Raw genomic sequence first — 19,580 nt, 5'->3', positions numbered from 1 at the left:
ACGGTTGTTCCAGCCTTCCAGGGAATCCTTACTCATCTTGCTTTTCCCACCTCAAGGTCCTGCCCTGCGTCATTGCATCTAGATCGGTGAGCATCGATATTCTCTTCCCCTCTAACACCATTTCTTTGGCACTGGGCTGCGCCATTCCTCCGATCCCCCTCCACACTCACTTCGATCAACCTCAAGGCCATACTCCGGACGACGCTTCTTCGTGCCCCTCAATTTCTCCCTCACTCCGCCCCTCTGCCCCTCCGACAAACGCAAAACTACCACGCGGCCGCGATGCCCCAATTCTGGGTCGACCGAAGCAGCCCCGGTACCACCAATGATTGGGTCTTGCCATTTTACCCCATCTGGAGCTCGGCTGTGACCCATCGACGAGTTATTTGAATGCGAAGCCGACATCCTTGGTCCAACACGCTGTGACAGGGGGGCTCACGAGCTACACTCTCAATTCCGCTGGTCTGCGGGAGCAAATCGGCGCACGTTCTTCCAATCTTCTTTCACCACCCATTCTCGAGTCCTATGTCCTGACCCATCACTCAGCCTGCCCGCAGACCAGCCGCATCAGAAATGGCTTCCTGCTCCGTACCGGCGGTAACACCCTACCAGTGCCTGCGCGCCATTCGCCAATCATTCGACACTCCTGTCAACCTACCCTGCCATGCCAGGCCAATGTCATGTCTTGCACCCGTTCCGCCGCTATGATTGTGGCGCAACTGTTCAAACTATCGCCTCCGGCGTCATTCTCTTGACGCGAACCGAGCTGATGGAACGCCGACTATCCGTCCGCCAACTACCGGCTAGCAGACCCGCTAAATACGGTCTGATGTTGGGAAGCCTTTACTCTGGCATGACGGGCGACCGACACGATGCCATCCAGCGCACCAAACCTGCAGCCCACTCACCGCGCACGCCTACGGATAAATTACCTACCTATTCATCCCATCTGCACGCAACCCAGCACTCTGTCAGAGCCCAGCAGGCACTAGACCTGGCGTTCTTAACCAACCAAGGTACGGTTTCCAACAGATCTACGATGATCAGACGTGGGCAAGTACTGCTCCTCGGTGGGTTTAAGCATACCCTGCAGCGCGCGCGTGCGAAACAGAACACCCGCCCGTGCCGCCTTCTCCCCCTCACCAAGAGAGTCTCATCCTCTGGGCATGGTTTGATCACGGTCGACAATGACGAACTCGAAGCAGCCGCGCATCCTCCACTACTGGCGGTGCAAACATTCCTGCAACCAATTCCTACCAGTACGAGACGTGAAGATGGTGCGACTGCGTTTCCGACCCCGATTCCAGAGAGCGACGCATCGCGTCAATTGGACAAATATTGGTGAAGAACCTGCCTTTGTTCTCCCGCTACCCACCCACACCTACGGATGATCACTTGACTGATCAACTTGTCCGATGTGCGCCCTGTCGGCTGCCCCAGAGACACAAAGCGATAACGCGACGCCCGTCCACACCCCCACCGGCAACAGCACCAGCAGCTGGATTCGGTCCAGTCCCAGAGGCTTGTGCTGACAGCGCCGTCGTCGGGCCATGGGCGACTAAGGCAGACCCAATCGCCTGTCAGACTTTCTTTTTCCGTTCTTAGCGGTCCATTCTGGCGGGAGGGGCTACCCCCCAGTTCCACCGGGCTCATGGGTTCTTCTTAGGAGCTTGCCGGTACCCACAGTCTTCGTGTACCCGGTACAAACAGATACTTCGTACCGACTTCATGGGTCGGGCAGAGACAGCCCCGCCTCCGCCTCCCTTTGTCTTGCGCAGCTCTCGACGCACCTTAGATCAAGTAGCGTTGATGAATCGCGCCCGTCAGATCTTTCTATCCGCTACCTCCAGCACTCCGGTTTCAAATCAATTCATGGCAGGCTGCACTGGCTTGATGGACAGTTCCGATGATGTACCGCCAGGGGATCCCGAGGACTGGCGAGCAAGCGAGAGAGCGGACGAGATTGGGGTTCACTTGGTCCTACCCCTAGTCACGCTAACGCAAAGGGAACCGGGGGCTTGCGCAAGGACCGGGGGCTGCCGACCATGCAACGCCGCGCCGCCCGCTCCCTAAAGGATACTCCCGTTTCTGCCGTTTCGTCGTACATATCCCGCATATCCATCACCTTCGCCAATACGGATGGCCCTACGGCAATCTATCTCACCGCGAGACCAATGCCTTCATGTCTGTGCACCACCTCTGGGCAGGTTGCAGAACTACAAAGGGAGGTCTGCTTGATGCAGTAATACGTCCTCTGCTGGGATGCACTTGCATCTGCTCCTAACCCAGTTCGATTACAGCTGCAGCGTCATGTCATTCCTGTGTGGCGCGAGACCAGGTATCTCACCAACACGCATGGTACAACCCTCAGCTTGCCTGTTCGGTCTGAAAATCCGCTTACAGCCAATATTCCAAGATTTTGTCCTGCCTCGTTTGGTTTACGCTCCCAACACGGAGCATCACCACGGCGATTTCGGCCTGCAGGGACCGATGACTATTACCAGACTGACCGTTGAATGACATAGCAGGGGTTCCACGCCGTCGCATGTAGAATGAATTCCAACACTGGCGGTTCAATCGCCAGCCCACGATGGTGGTCTATTGACTAATCAGCATTGGCATTGCATCAGACACCGCCTCAAAATATTCCGAGAAGGTTTGGAACTTCCTGTTGTTCAATTCCTCGTCGCTGGTGACTTAGGTTAGATGTATGGTTTTCTCCAACATGATGTGGGACAACCTTCCCACACCTTCTCTTGATACGGATGGCATTGCTGGTCCAGATGCTTCCACAGATTCCGAATTGACCACTGTCTCGCCAGTACGCCGTACACCGTATCGCATCAACCTTCATCGGCCCCTTTCACGCCTTTAAACCTTATAATTGCCAGAACCAAGTTGAAAACGTGATGGAAGAGGAATTGAAAAAAGAGCTTAACAGCGAATACCTTGCTGACTTTCTTTGCCAGCAGCAAACATTCGCCTCGCTTCAGACGTTTCACGAACAGTTCATCTAATTGTCGTACTTTTACATCGAAGTGGGCATGGAAATGGTCAGGAAAGCTACCAGTGTGGCTTAATTACACAATTTTGCCGCCTTTAAACGAATCTGCAAAGACACCCATCGGCTCACCAAGCGGATCGCATCACAGCACAGTGACATCGTGCATGTAACACAACCAATATCAACACTAATGAGCGGATTCATAGTATCTGGAAATCAACAAGAGATCGATCAGCCGCGCAGTACATTGCACACCGCTACGTACGAGTCTCTCAATTCCAGCTAAACGCCATGCTCTCAACTCAAACCGCCTGACAACTCGAACTTTGATAATCCATACAAGACGGGTGATGACGTCTGCCTCCCTAGGCCCCAGTGGTCGACTTTGACGACGCAAACCCAAGGCTACGCGGCGACGGGGGCGTGCCGCCGGGTTTCGCCAGTCACGTTGACGGACAAAGACAGGGGTTTATCCACACGTGAAGTGTATAATCAGGCTCACCCATCTCAAGCCTGCAATCTGTATTCAAGTCTCAAGAATTGGACAGTGCTAAGTTTTGCCTTAAGTTTTTGGTTCCATCTTGCTTACTTGTAATTGCAGTTCTCCCAAACCACATCCAAACTTCATTTTCTTCCACGGACTGCTTGAGCCTGATCCAAGCGCCATGCCCCATTGCGCTCGTCCATTTCCCGACAACGACATGGATCTATGATCATTACCAGGAACGGTTTTATTGTCGCTCTTTCCGCGACTTTGCTCGGTCTCACTTGGCGGTGCGAGGCCCTGGCAGCAAGCAAATAGTGCAAGTAGTTCGCCGCTCTTGAAGAGAGACGGAAGAAAAATCTCAGCCGACAAGTTTTTTGAATAGCTCGTTGCGGCAACATTAGTCTGTGCCGTGGTGAGGCATCCCAAGTGGGACGAGAAGCACCATTTTGAGAGGCGGGCCGGGCCTCGTGGAGCCGTATCGCGTAACTCGCAGTGTCGGGGAAGATGATGGCAGCGCTCGAGGATAGCTTCCGCCGTCTGCACGCCCTGAGATTCGCTTGAAAGCGACAGTGTGGCAGGAGATGGTCCCATGTTAGCCACCAGCCCAACTTTGTTGACGCTCGTGCCAGACAAGGTAAGGGAGGCGTGCTGCTAGCTTGTCAGTCCGGTTATCTCAACGGCCTGGTTCACTATTCGACAACCAATACGTCCTGCATGTCAGCCAAATGCACGCTTGCCGCCGGCTGGCCCGCGTTCACCGAATAAGTCCACCTTTTCCCCCCCCCCAGGTCTGGCGTTTTGACCTTGCGGTTGGTTGGGCTAGCGAGACGTAATGTTGTTGATGATGCATACCTTTCCCAGGCCGGGTTCACCTTGAGATATTGGGCGAAATGAAAGCGTACATTTTTCGCAACAAAGACTCTGTCAACGTAGATTCAAAGCCATGTCTGGCGAGGACCGGTGGGTGATTGTCGCAGCCTGACGATACCCAAGATACCTCAAAAACGTCACGACAAATCTCTATTAACAGACCAACCAAGCGGCAGCCAACCAACCAATCGATGGGCTGACCTTGGGAGTCTCTCAGCCCAGGATTCGCCCTTTTTTTTCGTTCGTTTTTCTTACCCTGTCTACCAAGGCACCTACCTGGCTTCTGGTACCGGTACTTGTCTGGCGAGGAGGAGCATCCAAGCGACTGGGCCGCTATCAACAGGCAATCGTGTTTTGGTGGCGCTAGGGGTGTTCTCTGATTGTCAAAGGTCATTGGACAGATCGGGGGACATTGGGTTTAGGGACATCACGTGACGAAAAGCGTATGCATGCAGCCGTCGTTCCCGCGACGTTCCCCATTTTTTACCTTCGATTCCCTTGCTCAGGCTCTCCACGGCCCGCCACGACAACCACCCTCCCATTGACACACTCCTTTTCCAGAGACCTTGACCGGACCAAACCACGCAAACCTCAACTCACTTCACCTCCCAATCCATTGTGTGTGGAACCTCTACCCCTACGGTGCATCCTCAACCATTTCGATATTCGTGCCTCACACAACCGCCCCCTCCCCCCCCTTTTCTCTTTACCTTACCTACGACCTTGCCTACCCCTTCATTCCGTCCGAAAAGAAAACCTCGAGGCACACCCGCTGGGCCGATCGAGCCTCGTCGCTTGATCTAGCATCACGGACCTCCTTTCAATACAGCACATGGAAACTTTCCATCCTGGTCCAAATGACCTCCTAGACCTTGACAGCTCTCTTGATACCTGGTCCCTGCCCCAGCTTTGTCGGCTTGACTTTTGGACACATTAACGGTGACTAGCGGTGCAGTAATGGATGGGGGCCATTGTGACCATTTTTTACCCCCTCTCACCGGAGAGGTCGGTGGCAAGGCAGACGACCGACTTGGAGACCAAGGGTGGGATTGGAAGCAAGGGGTTTCTGTCCCTGTGCTTTGTACGCCCCGAGATTAATCAAAGACATTCCCATTATGCGGCGAAAGCATATTACACCTGTAGACACTCAAACTAGCGCCTGCGATGGACGCGGCGACGACGACGACGTGTCATGTACTCCCACCTCAGCATCCGACTGAATCTTGATGGCGCGTGGGGAACAATCCGATCAGCTCTTCTACCGAGACAAGCCGCCCGTTCTTAATCACTTCCAGTGGGGATGGGCGGCGACAAGGAATAATAGCACCAAGACTCTGCACAGTTCGCTCTGCCCCAGAGACCTTAATGGGAGGAGAAGTGACTTGTCTACACAGTGCGTACGCATATTTCTGCACATGCTGCGACACTGCCGCAGCCCGCCAACCGGGCAAACCTGGCAAAGCAGCCCAGATCGAATTAGCAGGGAGATTTGACCGGGTCGAGTCAAGCGACAAGCCCATGGGGTGGAAATTGCGAACAGCAATAGACTGAGGCTCCGATCGACGGATATCAGACGAAGAAAGAGGTCAAAACCATGGACGAGGGCTGGACGGCCGAATGCGGTGAAAGCTTCATGATTGAGACGCGTCTTCGAGGAATGAGCTCGAACAGGGCTGTTGCCAGCAAGATTCCGGCCGCCAACCCTCCACCATCAAAAGCTTCGTACGGCCACTACCCTCGCCGGACGCGCTCCCCCCCCCCCCCCCCCCCCCCCCCCCCCCCCCCCCCCCCCCCCCCACCCCCCCCCCCCCCCCACCCCCCCCCCACCCCCCCGCCCCCCCCCCCCCCCCCCCCGCGCCCCCCCCCCCCCCCCCCCCCCAAAGTGCGCCGCCAGAGCTACTCGCCCAGTTAGCCATGCTGGCAATCCGAATAGCAGCACGTCAGGCGTGCCAGCGATGCCACTGATCGATGGCCCAGGGCCAGGCTACGTGGGCTGGCAGGATGCCAGAAGCTACAACGTCCATGACCATCGCCATGCAGACAGATGCATAGCTGCTGCTTCTGGATGCCCAGCCACATCAACTGTTTCTCACGGGACCTCGGCCACATGAGACATGGCAGCCCAAAGGCGAGACCATAGGCTAGGATCCATGCCGGATGGACAAGTGACGGTTGCTCAACAGACTTCCCGCTGCGCATGTAGTCCGTCCCCAGCCCTTCCTTGTATCGTCGTTCGGTACGTAAATGAAGCAGACTGGGCCAGCTCCGCGTTCAACGGCGGCGATTGTACGCTGCGGCACACCATGGCTGAGGTACAGGACGCGCCGCACTAAGGTCGTGCAAGCTAACCTGCCCGTCCGCGGGACGTGTAGTGTATCGAACGGACTGCAATCAGCTTCGGTCCACCAGCGATCCGAATGAAAACTTTCCTAGCTTTTCTTGAAGCATGACCTTTCCCTGATTTTGTGTCATACTGTCTCGTTACAAAAGACTGGCCTGCAAGAAGCCCTGTGTGAGAGCACTCGAATACCTCCATCGGCCGACTGAACACATTGATGGATGGGCGCCGATTCGAGGAACGTGGCAGCGTCTCAAGCACGCTACTGCACGAGATTCACGTTGCCCACTGAGGACTACACTGCCTGTGAGCGTGCTGACTGCTGAGTGAGCGGCACACCAGCTACATGAGATGGTGGGGAGAGCTATATGGGGCCCTCGAGCCCGGAGGAGGGCAACGAGGATGGGCTGGCTAAGAGGAGCAGGCATATGGATGGTTGGGGCAGGAAAGGCACACTGCACCACAGCGGCAAAGCAGCGGTGAGCAGAATATCTGACCTGCTCATTGCGGTGTTGGCACTGACCTACGCTCCGTCCTGGGCGGCTCGGGTCCGTTCATCCCGTACTCGACCCGCCCGTTGTCACTCGCCATCACGTCAATGTATTGACGTTCAGCCGAGTTTCGGATCGGAGAAGGAAGAGAGATTTCTTTCTTTCTTGGTCGGTCTTCTCGCTGACCTTCGCTCTCGATGGGATCGCGCTCGACTACAGTCTACGGGATGCAGCTCATGGGTCCAGGCGACGATTCTGTCATGCGATACCGTGAGTGTTGTTGGTCGACAAACGAGGCGGAGATGACCTGTCAGATCTGACAGCTGCGTCGTCGCAAGCCACGCGGCGGCAGCGGCGGCGGCCGGTGGTACGAATGAACTCGGATACTATGGGAAGCAGATGGGAGCACGTATCAATCAACAACCCATACGGATACCGAGCACGATTCCGGGATGCACACATCGTGGGCGGCTTCTTTCTAGGGGTCCCTGACTCTGACTCTTCAATGCGTGCAATCCATCTCAGCAAGGCAGCCGAAACGGCAAAAAGCAAGCGCTTGACGAGGGGTCGTGAGGGTTTCTTTCTTTGGTCTGACTTTCTGACAGTATGGTAGGAGTGGCAGTGAGGGGTTGCTTCTTCTTGCTTTCTTTCTTTCTTTCCTTTTCAATTTAGTTTTTTTTATTTACCATTTTCTCTTCGCCTAGGTAGTCATACGGGCGACCAGCTCCTCACCCACCATCTTACCTCGTCCGCCGTCTCCCCGCTTGCTCACCACCCATCACCACAACAAATTGACATGTCTTCCCCCGGCTCGCGTCCGTGGCCGCCGATACCTTGCAGCAGAGTTGCAGACCAACAAGAAAAGTTCGCCCCATCCCGTCTGCGGTAGCCGTCCATTGGCGATGCATCATGTACAGTACTTTGGTTCTTTTTGGCTCATCTACCTAGGCTTGGGTCACTCACCACCCATCGGCGCCCAGCCCCCAGGCAGCCGGGCATACATACAATGGACCACGTCGCCCACCCCTTCTTCGACTGGGACATTCAGGACGGGCTCCCAGGCTATCCAGGCTCCTGATGGCGCTCTTTCGGGCCAGCTGCATGACAGGTAGCACCCAAGGGGGTGGGCTCGAACCACTTAGACGGCCTCCGAAGATATTCGTGCGACCTTGAGACCTTTGGTGCTGCTGCATGGCCGCTTGGGCCCGTCACCGCCCGCATGGTGCTGCAGTCACAAGCTGCGGACCGATGCGGCCTGCAGCAGGATCGGCGTCGATCCGCTTGTTTTTTTACCACCAGAAAAACCTGTCCACGGCACCTGTCTGTTTCCCAACACCCGGCGGTGGCCCCCCGTCAGCCCCGGTCGGTCACACACCGTCAAGTCGACCCCGTCACGGTCACGCCCCGTGTTGTCCTCCCCCGGCATTTGCCTCTCGGGCTTCATTCAGAGTTTGTCTTTGCTTTTTCAATCCTTGTTTGGTGGCTGGATACACATTTATTTTTCGCGCTGCCGTATCATGTACGGAGCAGGTACTGTGGTATGAACGACTCGTCGGTGCAAGGGAACACAAACCTCTTCAGGCATGCTTACGGCCGGTTCTGGCTTGTCAAGGCAGCTCTGGTCACTCTGCGTTGCTTTCAGTGCCGGGTCATGTACCTGTCTGTATGACTCGACGGCGGCAGGTAACGCCGCTCGGGTTGCGAAGCGATGGGTGTTGGTGTGTGTGTGAGTGTGCATGTGCGTGCCCACGCACCATGAACTCACGGAGGACGGAAGAGGAAAATGCTAGTCAAGCCAGGTCCTGCCGTCCAACCTGCCACGCTTGCAGTGGGTATTTCGGACGGGCATCCCATTCCATCCCCCCCTCTCTTTTCCTTGCCGGGCCCGCGGCTGTAACCTGATTTGGGCCCCGGGTGCGTCTTCGCATCCCGCCCGAGGTCGCTTCGGTGGGCTACGAAAGGCGCGCCGCAAAAAGCGGCGGCCCCAGGGTTTCGGCCATGATCCATGGTGGATTTGCCAATGGATGTGCGGCGTGCCATGGCTACCAGCGCTGACTCCTGACTCCTGGGAGCGAGCCCTTGGAAGTTGGAAGGGGGGATAACGAGGCAGCCGCAGACGTGCAGGATGACGGTCCCCTTCTTTGCTCCTCCACAAGGTAAGGAATTCGTAAAGGTAGGGGACTCCAATTGTCAAGGTTCCACCAGGCCAACCCCCTTCTTCCCTCCTCCGGTTCCCCGAGAGACCTGGAGCGCCGCGGCCACGACCTTCTTGTCCAGACGCGGTGCGAGGTAAGGTAGGTAGGTACCCTTCAAGTTCGCTAGGAAGACAAGGCAAGGCCGGGTCGGGATGGGAAGGAAGAGGAAGGGGGGAACGGGACAGATCTCTATTAGTTCGCCGTTCTTCGTTTACCACGCTGACCCCCTTCCCCCCTCCGCCTTGGATTCAGGTACTTTGACCGAACTCCTGCCAGAACCGGACGGGGGAGAAGGAATCCACAACGCTGAACCTACCCCGAAATTCTCCACGCCCCCGTGCCATCCCGGTCTCCCACATATCAAGTCACGTGATATAGAGGCTGCTGTTAAGCTGTTGAAAGCGGGGGACTTTCCTTGCCTTACCTAAGGCCATGAATCTCAGGCACCACTTCACCCTTCCTCGCTGCCCGCCCGTGCCGGGTACGAATACCTTACTCCATGGTCCGCAGTACTGTGTACGGAGGACGGATAGGTGAATTCTCGTAGCGGTGCCTCCACAATTATCCCATTCCCCGCTCCGGCAGGTACTCCTTTTCGTGTATGGTTCCTTCCATCATTCCAATCGGGGACTAACCTCCCGGCGCCTTTATGTGGACTGGAGTTTTTTTTTTTTTTCCCATCGCCGAGTTTCTTAACCCTACCTTAGATAGTACAGGCACTGGACCCCTTCCCGCCCGGATCATTTCCGCGGACCTGGACCTACCAGTACAGCTACGAAGTGACCGAAAACTCTCCGTGCGAAAAAGGATTAAAAGCAACGTCGAGTGGTTGCAGCATCCAGCGAGCTACGGTACACGTTGAAGATCAAGAAACTCTGACATATTGGTCTTGCTATTTTTTGCAACTCACTTTGTGACGGCTGAGTAAGGCACTTGCAGACGAGTAGCCCTTGTATCTTCCTTTTCTTTCTCTTTTCTCCTCCAATCAAAAGACGAAGAAGTCCAAAGAGGGGTTGACAAACGAAAAGAAGACGACATTTCCGAACCCCCCAAGATATCGATAACCCTGGACGTATACCAAGTACCTCCTCACCTTACACACCGAGACAACAGCTCGAGATTTGCCCGGGGAAATTACCGCCGACGTTCCATTCACCGAATATATCCCCGTCGACAACCATGGCTGAGAATGATACTGCCAGCGCCAACAAGGCTTACTTCAAGTACGTATACATTCCTACATTTTCACACGTCGTTCCCCCACATTTCCTTGATGGGGGATGGAGGAACGCCGTAACGGGATGATACCGAGTAACATCCAATTTTGTCCGCGTTCATACCGTCCCCGGGTTCCTGCCGATGTACACACATCACAAACACAACCCGCCTTTCGAGACTCTTACAATTTGAGGTGTACTTGCCTCAACCCCCTCCCCCTTTTCCGAATATCATTCGACCCTGACAGAATTCCTCGTTCAAACTTCTTCCTCCTTTTCTGAACTGCATTTTCGCATTTGGACATATTCAAGCAAATAGAAGTCAAAAGGAGAGGCCCATAGAGTTGACTTACACGAACTAACTCCTTGAGTAGTAAGCTGGCTGCCGAGTACGACACGAAGTACGAAAAGACTATTCTGCAGCTTGAAAAGGAGATTCGCAAGCGCAAGGACTTCATCGGCGCAGATTGGGTGATTGACGACGACGATGATGATGACAGCGAGAGCGAGAGCGCAGCACAGTCGATGGCGGCGAACGGTCGGTCGGTGAGACTTCTTGATTACGCTTGTGGAACGGGTTTGATATCGAGGGTGAGTTGCTTTGTGACTTTTTTCTCCTATCGTATTTTCTTCTTCTTTTGAAGACGATATGATTATGTTCTAATTACCTGTTACCTTTGTCATGGTTGCGAGTAGCATATCACTTCCCTCGTGCAAGTACTCGAGAGAGCATGGATGAGATCTTCTCCCGTCCGTCACGCAAGTTTGTTTGCTCTTGTTTCAGATGTCGTGTACACCAAATTCGTGTTACTTATTTTCTTTGTCATTTACACAACATTTGTGCGACTCCTCGTTGGTCCTTTCTATTTTGAGGGCTCCAGCACACTTTAGCATGTAGAAACGGAGACTCGGGCTGTAGACTTACATCCGGGACAAAGTTGACTGACACCAAAAATAACAACAGGCCCTCGCGCAGTTCACGACGCATTGCGTCGGCATAGACATTTCGGAAAACATGGTGGCGGCCTACAACGCCCGGGCCGAGAACCAGGTACGTTGGAAAGATGATTCTGATTTCTGTTTGGTTCAAGTTGGTGGCAGTCAAAACAAGGCGACAGAGAGAGATGAGTCCAAAATAGCTCGGTTTCCCCATTCAGACTTCCGCTTGTCGTTCTCTACATACACACCTTCTCCTCATCTTCGTCACCTCACTTTTGGCCAGATAGTTCTGCCCACACACGACGTACAGACCGGGCATCCAAGTGGAAAGTGACAGAAGAGAGAGGGAGAGCTGGGAGGGCGGAGGGAGAGTTTCGAAGGAAAGGTGTGTGTACACGCACACCAGACACCAGACACCAGACACCAGACGCAAAAAAAAAAAAAAGACGGGACCATGGGGCCAGCCGCTCCCAGACTCGGCTCGACTCCAGACAAGAGCAAGAAAAAGATGGGATCGTTCGCCTCACACGGTTACCTGCTCACGGACTCGTTTCGGCAAAAGAAGAGAGCACAGACAATCTTCTTGAGAAGTGGAAAGGAAGAGGGCTTGGAAAGGCTTGTCGTGGCTGTGTGTAGAGCAAGGTCAAGGGAAAGAAAGTCAGAAACCCTCGTCTGAGCGTTTTCCGTCGTCACGTCCACGATGAAATGACGGACGGGTCCGTTCTCTCCACGAGTCACTTTCTTCTCTCTCTTTCTCTTTGCTCCCGCTCTCTCACACACACACACCTCATGTTGGTCTCATCTCAGCCCTGCTGACCTTCAGACCTTTTCGATCCCCGCCATGACATGACGTGGACATTTGCCCAAACTAAAAACTCTCGCACTCTCTTTTGGCGGGTTTCGATCCGACCCCTCCCCCCCTTTCTCTCCTCTGGACAGCCTTACCTAGATCTCTCTCTCTCTCTCACCTCACCTCACCTCACCCTACCCACCCCTCCCTGAATCTCACAAGAATCTCATCTCATCCCATCTTTTTGATGGCAAAGTTGCCGTCTCGGGCGAGCACACCCGCACTTCTAGCCCTCCTACCCCTCCCCCTTCTCCCTTCTTCCTCCGAGTGCTCGGCCGTAGACCGAACCAAGCCTGTGCGGGCGGCTCGGCGCACGGGGAAGATATTGCGTGACCAGAAACCCCCCCCCCCCCTGGCGCAAAGATGCCGCAAAAGTACATGAGACATGATACATGGACGACATGAAAGAGCAAAGACGGGAAAGGCCGAAAAAAAAAGAAAAGGCGGATAGAAGCGGCAAGCTTCAGCTGAACCCGGTGACTGACATGACCACCTACCCCCTCAGGGCCTCACCACCGACGAAATGCACGCCTACCAAGGCAACCTCACGGACCCTTCCGACCCGGCCCCCGCGGCGTTCGCTTCCGACGACGGCCGCTTCCGCGACTTTGACGTTGCCGGTGTCGGTCTCGGGTTCCACCACTTTGAGGACCCGGAGCTCTCGGCCCGCCGGCTGGTAGAGAGGCTGAGGCCGGGCGGGGTTTTCATCATTCTCGATTTCTTGCCGCACGAGAAGATGGATCACGCGTTGCCTGCTGCGCATACGGTTATGCATCACGGGTTTTCGGAGGAGAGGATGAGGAGTATCTTTGAGCAGGCTGGTGCGGGCGGGGATTTCAGGATGGAGGAGCTTGGGAGTGGTGTTGTTTTTGGGGGGCATGGGCATGGACATGGAGACGGTCATGGACACGGGCATGAGGGGCATGATCATGGCCATGGCTCGGGACAGGGGATGAAGAGGCGGGTGTTCTTGGCGCGGGGAACAAAGGCGTAGGTAGATATCAGTGAGCTAAAGATATCATGAATCTTCAGATTTGGAACTCAGGCTTGAACCTCTTTGGTTGAAGACGAGCGGAACACACTCGGAAAGACCATGCCTCCCGTTCTACCGAAACTCCCGTACCTACTATTCCTTATCAATGATATCAACAGCAAAAGCACCTCCAAGCAGAATAGCAGGTTCCTCGATGCTGTGGTGCTCGTAACTAACGTAGTTTCTCACATATCAGCCTTGTCTCGCCCTACATGGGGATACACTCTTTCTATCGAACAAGAAGAAAAAAACTCACCTCAAAGTACCCACGCCACCGGCCTCGAGCAGGAACGCCGGCCCGTCCTGCAGCGTCTTGCCGGCCCAGCGCATGGCAAAGGCGCGGAGGATGTGGCCGTGGGCGACGACCAGGACGTCTCCGTTGGGCGCGTCCTTGTTGCCGATGACGGGGCTGTGCCACCTGTCGCGGATGTCTTTGATCAGGCGGTCCAGACGTTCCGTCACGTCTTGGGGGCTCCTGTGTGGGGGTTAGCAAGATTTCCTCAATGTTTGAAATTTCCGTTGGCTATTTATTGAGACTTCACGTAACGTCGATCGATGTTTTGTTTGCGTCTCCTTGAAGCAGCACTTATCACCGGTCTCAACCGCATCGTCGACCAGATCACCGACGACGCTTTTCTGGAAGACAGCACGACCTGACAGGCATGGAAGGAGAGAGAAAGACATCAGAGGTGGAAAAGAAAGACTTACTCGCCGCCTGGGCAGCCGTCGCGCCAAATGTCCCAGTTCTCAGAAAGGCCCTGCTCCTTGCGGATGCGGCGGATCTCGGGCGATGTGATGCCCTCGTAGTCGCCATAGTCCCATTCGCGAATATCCTCGGTGACCTCGACGCAGGCGTTGCAGTGCGGGCCGTTGCCCTCGATCTCGCCGTGCTCCTTCCAGGGGAGATTGTCGTTGATGCCGAGGTTCAGCAGTTCAAAGGTGCGCTGGGCACGTTTGCGAGGGGAGACGTAACTGATTTGCCTTTAGCAGCAGCTCGTGGCCAAGGGGTTTGAGATTGAGGCTAATGACGAGTGCTAGGTGACATCACTTGATGTACCTGGTTGTGCTTGAGAGCAAGTCTGGACCCCTGAGGCGGAAGACCTCATTATCCTCCTCACGTGGCTTAACAATTGCACGCAACTCACATGTGAGAGATTCGTTTGGGTACAATAAGGCGGTCACTCCCAACCAGGGCGCGGCCGGTGGCGCGCACACGCTTCTCGCCGTTGGCTGTGAGCGGGATATCGGTGCTGCCGGTATGCCGACCGTTGAGAGACCATTCCGTCTCGCCGTGGCGGATGACAAAGGCACGGGGAGTCGTCATGGCGGCGGGTGCAACAAATCCGTCTCGCGGAAGCCGATTTGACAGCGGATGTAACCTCGCAACGGGAGTTGGTGTGTAGGAAATATTATGCGATCTCTATCGACATCTAAGTGTTCTTCGGGGGTCTAATGGAGGGCGGCGCAGGGACGCCCCCGAGTCAGCTTTTGGTCCTGTCACACACAGCAGCAGCGAGATCTTGACGTGGGTATATGTGTTCGTGACGTTTAATGCATGAAGAGAGCCCGGAGTCTGATGTGAAATGGTGGGTTGTGAATGAGAGCAACTTGAGACGGATGGGCTTGACGTGACGCTTCTGCTTTTGCCCAGTTTGGCTTTCCAGCCGTCCCGCTCTTCCCGTCTGCGCACTTCATCTCAATTCTGTGCATAGCCTTTTGAGATCTCGTGTAAACCGTAACGGCGCTTGCCATGACCCTTGACACAGTCCACCAACGGTTTGTTTTCTGCAAGTGCCAACTTTGGCCGATGAACTCATCCACGGCTCAGGCCAAAACCCAACGACATCTGTCAACTCGAGCCAAGGCCAGGCGGGGGCGGTAGTGCTGAGTCTCTTTCTTCAAAATCTCTGCCGTATCGTGTGTCCAATGTTTCTTCTGATCTCCCCGACAATGACAAGCGAGAAGACAAGCCTTTTGTCCCCTCTTACTGGCCCCTGTATCGCATCTTCTCCTAGCCCCAGCATCGGCCATCGTAACGGTAGCACTTCGTCGCTTCTCGCGTGCACTTGCCGCAGGCTGCGTCCCATCTCCCCCCGTCGTCATCCGGCTTTGTGACATCTGTCTGGTTTTATGCGGTCCAGGATAGGTCAGGATGGGGGACGGGTGGGAAATGTGAGAAAGGCTTTTTGGGCTTGTAGCAGAGAGGGAGATCCTCAGTAGTAGTGCGCCATGAGAAAGGTTTCAGCAAGGGCTGTAACGAGCAGGGGGTCGCACCAGAACCCCACACGGGCAAGAACTACCTGGTCGTGATCACTTGCTCGAAAGTGACTGTTGCGGCGACTTTCCGTTGCTCGACGGGGAGTGATTAGGCGAGAAAAGAGGATAGGGGATTCGATAAGGGTCGTGGCGAATGTGAGGTCAGAAGACCCGTGGAAAGGAGGGTGGACGTTGCTCTGGTGTACGGAGTAGGGATGAATGGTGAGGGGAAGGAGAAGAGGATGGAGAAAGAGAGATGCTCTCACGAAGTTTGTTTCAACGCACCAGTAGAAGTGGGAATGAATAAGCCCTTTGAGGATGCCCTGGGCAGCGGAAAAAAAGGCAGTTGGGGGTCCTAGGTGGTTCCTACTCGACGTCTCTTATCTCTTAATCCTTCTTGCTCGCTTCGGAAGTTCGTAATGGCGCAATCGACAAAAAGGTCAATGTCTCCCACACACTCTTTGCTCGTTTGACTGCCTTTTTGACTATTTGGCAACTCCTCTCTCTATCTCAAGGGTTGCACGAACTGGCCTCTTATGAGTCTTTTTTCCTTCCCTCTTAACCTGATTGAATTATCCGCTCAACATCAGTAATGACCCGAAGCGACGACGTCACGCCAACCCCGGCTCTGACAGGACGATTACTAAGAGCGCTGGGGCTCCCTTCGTCTCCTCTTCTTCCTCGGCGCCAACGTCTGCAGCGGGGCCTCCACCGCCGCGGCGTTTCCACTTCCGGCTGGACTGCCACCGAGACTACCGACAACGACACCGACACCACCGACGCGAACGCGCTGGAGCTCATCGCTTGGCCGTACTCTGCTGCGCCCGCCGCCCCCGCCACAGACCCGTCAACGCCGAGATCATCGACGCCGACGACAAGCGATTGCTGTTCTCCTAGTTGCGATTGCGAGTACGACCCCTTTGGGACAACGACCCGGCGGCGGCATTCTCCATCAACGCCACTCGAGAGACCACAAGGCCACAGGCGAGCTAACTCTCTCGACTCAACGACCACCACTTCTTCAAACGATTCTTCCTCTTCATCCTTCTCATCGGTATCTTCGCGCTCCCGTTGGAATCCGTTCTCTTCCACGACCGACGAATTGACCACCGTGAACCGACGAGTCAACGGCGTGGACGATAAAAGGAGTAAAAAATCGAGAGAAGTCTGGAGGGAATATTGGTGAAGCGCCTTTGCAGACCTAGCAACAGGGAACCCAAATTTCGTTGTAAAAGAGGAGGGGGAGAAAAAATTAAAGCAAAGACTGGGGAAATATGAGTGGCTTCACCAAATTTCGCGCTGGCCTTACAGCCGCCGGCTGCGCTGCCATCATTTTCACAGGCGCCACCTATGGCGCAGGCTTGAAGACACAAAAGGAATGGAAAGAGGTGAGAAAGCATTTCTGATAGAGGAAGTCGCATCGCGAGAAACTAACGAATTCTTCCTCGTCAGGAACGACAAAGCTTCTGGGAGTCTCCATACGATGAGCAAATTTCTCTCCTGCAGGGCCAGCGTGGCCGGTTAGTTACAGAGCGCCGGAAGTGGGAAAGAAAGCTCGAGTATCTGGATGAGAGGATAAAAGAGGGGGAGGCTAAGAAGCCAGAAGGATAACAACGGACGCTATGAAAAGTCTGATATGGTGATGTTCTGTCATGGCCAACAAGAGTTCGGCCTCAAGCAGTAGGCACATCCAAGTAGGATAAGGAATGCTGCTTCCAATGGATCCGCGAAGACCGAGGCAAAAGACCACGATCAGCGGCGGCGCAAAAGCGACCAGCCCACGCGTAGAGCCTTGTGGGCGCCATGGGTAATTTTGTATAGTAAAGTCGATCAAAGGCCATTCGCAAGCTGTACACAAAAGTAAAGAATAATTGTAGCGATCACCACTTTGCGTAATGAACGGCATCCATTACAATCATCAATCCGTCTATCTATGCCCTACAGTGATTTATCCCTTTGTCACCGGCTCGTTTTGCATGCCTCCCATAACCTCGTTATCGCTCGAAAACGCCAAGTCGATGCCCTTAAGAGCTCTGAGCAGCTGGATTTTCCTACTCGGTCTTGCCTTCATTATCAATCGTCGGAAGAGGGATGGCCCGGTAGAGACAGATGAGGGCAGAGTGCGACTCGCCACCGCCCGCCAAGGCATCAATCTTGTCAGGGGTAACCTCGGACACCTTGTCGTCATTGAACCACCACCAGTTGCCGTCCTCCTCGCCCTTCTTACCGGTCTTGGGGTCGACAGGGGCCGTCTTCTTGACATAGGCAGTGTAGTGACCGCTATCGGCACTTGCTCCCTGGTGAGTGACAACGCCACGCAGCTCGTAGATTCCGGACTGGTTGGCGCCTTCGTCCTTGGCCAGGTCCTGGTTCACCAGAGCATAGAGCTCCTTCTTGGCAACAGTGAGAGCCGCATCTTTCTCGGCTTCGACCTCAGCGTCAGTCTTGAAAGTCTCAGTCATCTCTGTATCGCCATCAGAAGTGCTGGCCACGGGCTTTCCAGCTCTCTCGGCCTTCTTATCGTTGGCCTTTTCCAAAGCTGTCTTGCCCTCGGGACCTCCAGACGCTCCAGCAACATCGCCTCGGTCGACAGGGTTGATCTTGCGTCTCTTGCGAGCACGCTCAATATCCTCTTCGTCTTTGCGAATCTCGCGAACCTTGTCGCGCACGGGAATAAGAGCCTTCTTGAGCTCATCGGTGCAGAACTCAACAACGTCAAGTTCGTGGGGGAAAGTGACCTTGCGCATGATCTTGGCCTTCTTCTGCACTTCTCGCTTCCAGAAGAATCGCACAAAATGGACCGTAAGATACTTGGGGAGCCGTGAAATTTGCGACTTCTTCGTGTAAGTCGTGTCTCTATCCAGAACGGAAGACTTCTTCTCCAACTTCTCAGTCAAAGCAGCCATAATACCGTCGCGAAGGTGGTTGATTGAGGCATCAATGTGGCAGTTGAGCTTGAGGAAAGATTCGCTTGACTTGACAGGCTCCTCTCCACCATCCCTGGCAGCCTGCTCATCGGCCTCGAGAGTTGACTGAAGCTCTCCAGCCATGTACCTGTCGATAAACGAAGAACCCTCAGACTCGGAGAGCTTCTGCTTCAACTGGGAAATGATCTGAGACCAGGCCTCCTCGGCATCCTGCTGAGCATATCCGGCTCCGGTCTTGGACTTCTCGGCGAATTGGGGGTAGACCATGCGGAGTGTACTCAGGAAAGTCAGCGGGGGAATGGCGCCCTGTGTTTCCGACATGTTCTTGTAGAGATCGGTAAGTTGAGTGGCGATATCAGTCGAAGTGAGGCCAAAGCTACTGCCAGCACCACCGCTACCCGACTTGTGCGTGGTCAAGGCCGTCTGGAGTTCGGGGATCGATCGGAGGGTCTGGAGGGTCGAATTAAGGTAGCAGGTGTTGCCCAGATTGGTGAGGCCTGCGGGAGTGGCTCCTTCCTGCTGGGCTGCTTCGGCTTCGGTCATGTCCTCAACAAACTTGACTGCTTCCTTGGGTCGAGCGAGATCTGCGTTCTCGCCGGAAGGCTTGCCCATCATCATCAGTGTGGCGCCGGCCTTAAGGCCGAACTTGGCCATGTCGTCGTCATCCTTGACTTGCCTGCCCTTGACAAGAATCTTTTGTCGCTCGGGTTCAACGCCGGTCAGACTGTAGAGCTGATACTTGAAGGTTTCGCCATTGGACGAGGTATCGATCTCGACTTGGTACTTTGTGCCTTGGTGGCTAACGGTGACTATTTGACAAGTCAGACAACAGCAGGCAACGCATTGATTGAGTAATGCTGCTTACCGGGTATTGACGCCATCGTTGTGTTTGTGATTCAGGTCGGCCTTGCTGCAAAATTCTGGAGTAGCTGGTTTTTTCAGTGTGTTGAGATTAAAACCTCGTTGCGAAACG

At 54.7% G+C, this 19,580-nt stretch overlaps 8 protein-coding genes across 8 annotated transcripts; 5 read left to right on the top strand and 3 right to left on the bottom strand.

Annotated features, from left to right (window-relative positions):
- Nucleotides 1–664: 664 nt before the first annotated feature.
- Nucleotides 665–1,345, top strand: CTAM01_06231 (uncharacterized protein; the record flags this gene model as incomplete). Its single annotated transcript, XM_060522259.1, has 1 exon — nt 665–1,345. The coding sequence occupies one exon, from the start codon at nt 665–667 to the stop codon at nt 1,343–1,345; it is 681 nt and encodes a 226-aa protein (XP_060382987.1).
- Nucleotides 1,346–5,955: 4,610 nt separating this feature from the next.
- Nucleotides 5,956–6,472, top strand: CTAM01_06230 (uncharacterized protein; the record flags this gene model as incomplete). The annotated part of the gene is made up of 2 exons (XM_060522258.1): nt 5,956–6,098; nt 6,217–6,472. 2 exons carry the CDS (start codon nt 5,956–5,958, stop codon nt 6,470–6,472), a joined length of 399 nt encoding a protein of 132 aa, XP_060382986.1.
- Nucleotides 6,473–6,537: 65 nt separating this feature from the next.
- CTAM01_06229 (uncharacterized protein) lies at nt 6,538–6,666 on the bottom strand (the record flags this gene model as incomplete). Its single annotated transcript, XM_060522257.1, has 1 exon — nt 6,538–6,666. One exon carries the CDS (start codon nt 6,664–6,666, stop codon nt 6,538–6,540), a length of 129 nt encoding a protein of 42 aa, XP_060382985.1.
- A 1,772-nt stretch (nt 6,667–8,438) lies between these two features.
- CTAM01_06228 (uncharacterized protein) lies at nt 8,439–9,092 on the top strand (the record flags this gene model as incomplete). The annotated part of the gene is made up of 1 exon (XM_060522256.1): nt 8,439–9,092. The coding sequence occupies one exon, from the start codon at nt 8,439–8,441 to the stop codon at nt 9,090–9,092; it is 654 nt and encodes a 217-aa protein (XP_060382984.1).
- Nucleotides 9,093–10,564: 1,472 nt separating this feature from the next.
- Nucleotides 10,565–13,385, top strand: CTAM01_06227 (methyltransferase domain-containing protein; the record flags this gene model as incomplete). The annotated part of the gene is made up of 4 exons (XM_060522255.1): nt 10,565–10,608; nt 10,977–11,193; nt 11,567–11,653; nt 12,897–13,385. 4 exons carry the CDS (start codon nt 10,565–10,567, stop codon nt 13,383–13,385), a joined length of 837 nt encoding a protein of 278 aa, XP_060382983.1.
- A 132-nt stretch (nt 13,386–13,517) lies between these two features.
- On the bottom strand, nt 13,518–14,748 carry CTAM01_06226 (phosphoglycerate mutase; the record flags this gene model as incomplete). Its single annotated transcript, XM_060522254.1, has 4 exons — nt 13,518–13,596; nt 13,681–13,899; nt 14,133–14,396; nt 14,570–14,748. 4 exons carry the CDS (start codon nt 14,746–14,748, stop codon nt 13,518–13,520), a joined length of 741 nt encoding a protein of 246 aa, XP_060382982.1.
- Nucleotides 14,749–16,272: 1,524 nt separating this feature from the next.
- CTAM01_06225 (uncharacterized protein) lies at nt 16,273–17,291 on the top strand (the record flags this gene model as incomplete). The annotated part of the gene is made up of 3 exons (XM_060522253.1): nt 16,273–16,828; nt 16,992–17,068; nt 17,133–17,291. 3 exons carry the CDS (start codon nt 16,273–16,275, stop codon nt 17,289–17,291), a joined length of 792 nt encoding a protein of 263 aa, XP_060382981.1.
- A 440-nt stretch (nt 17,292–17,731) lies between these two features.
- Nucleotides 17,732–19,488, bottom strand: CTAM01_06224 (ubiquitin carboxyl-terminal hydrolase; the record flags this gene model as incomplete). Its single annotated transcript, XM_060522252.1, has 2 exons — nt 17,732–19,416; nt 19,473–19,488. 2 exons carry the CDS (start codon nt 19,486–19,488, stop codon nt 17,732–17,734), a joined length of 1,701 nt encoding a protein of 566 aa, XP_060382980.1.
- Nucleotides 19,489–19,580: the final 92 nt, after the last annotated feature.

The sequence above is a fragment of the Colletotrichum tamarilloi genome, assembly GCF_030869305.1.
Source record: "Colletotrichum tamarilloi strain Tom-12 chromosome Unknown Scaffold_17.1, whole genome shotgun sequence".
In the NCBI taxonomy this organism is placed as follows: domain Eukaryota; kingdom Fungi; phylum Ascomycota; class Sordariomycetes; order Glomerellales; family Glomerellaceae; genus Colletotrichum; species Colletotrichum tamarilloi.
This window is presented reverse-complemented; position numbering and strand designations above follow the sequence as displayed.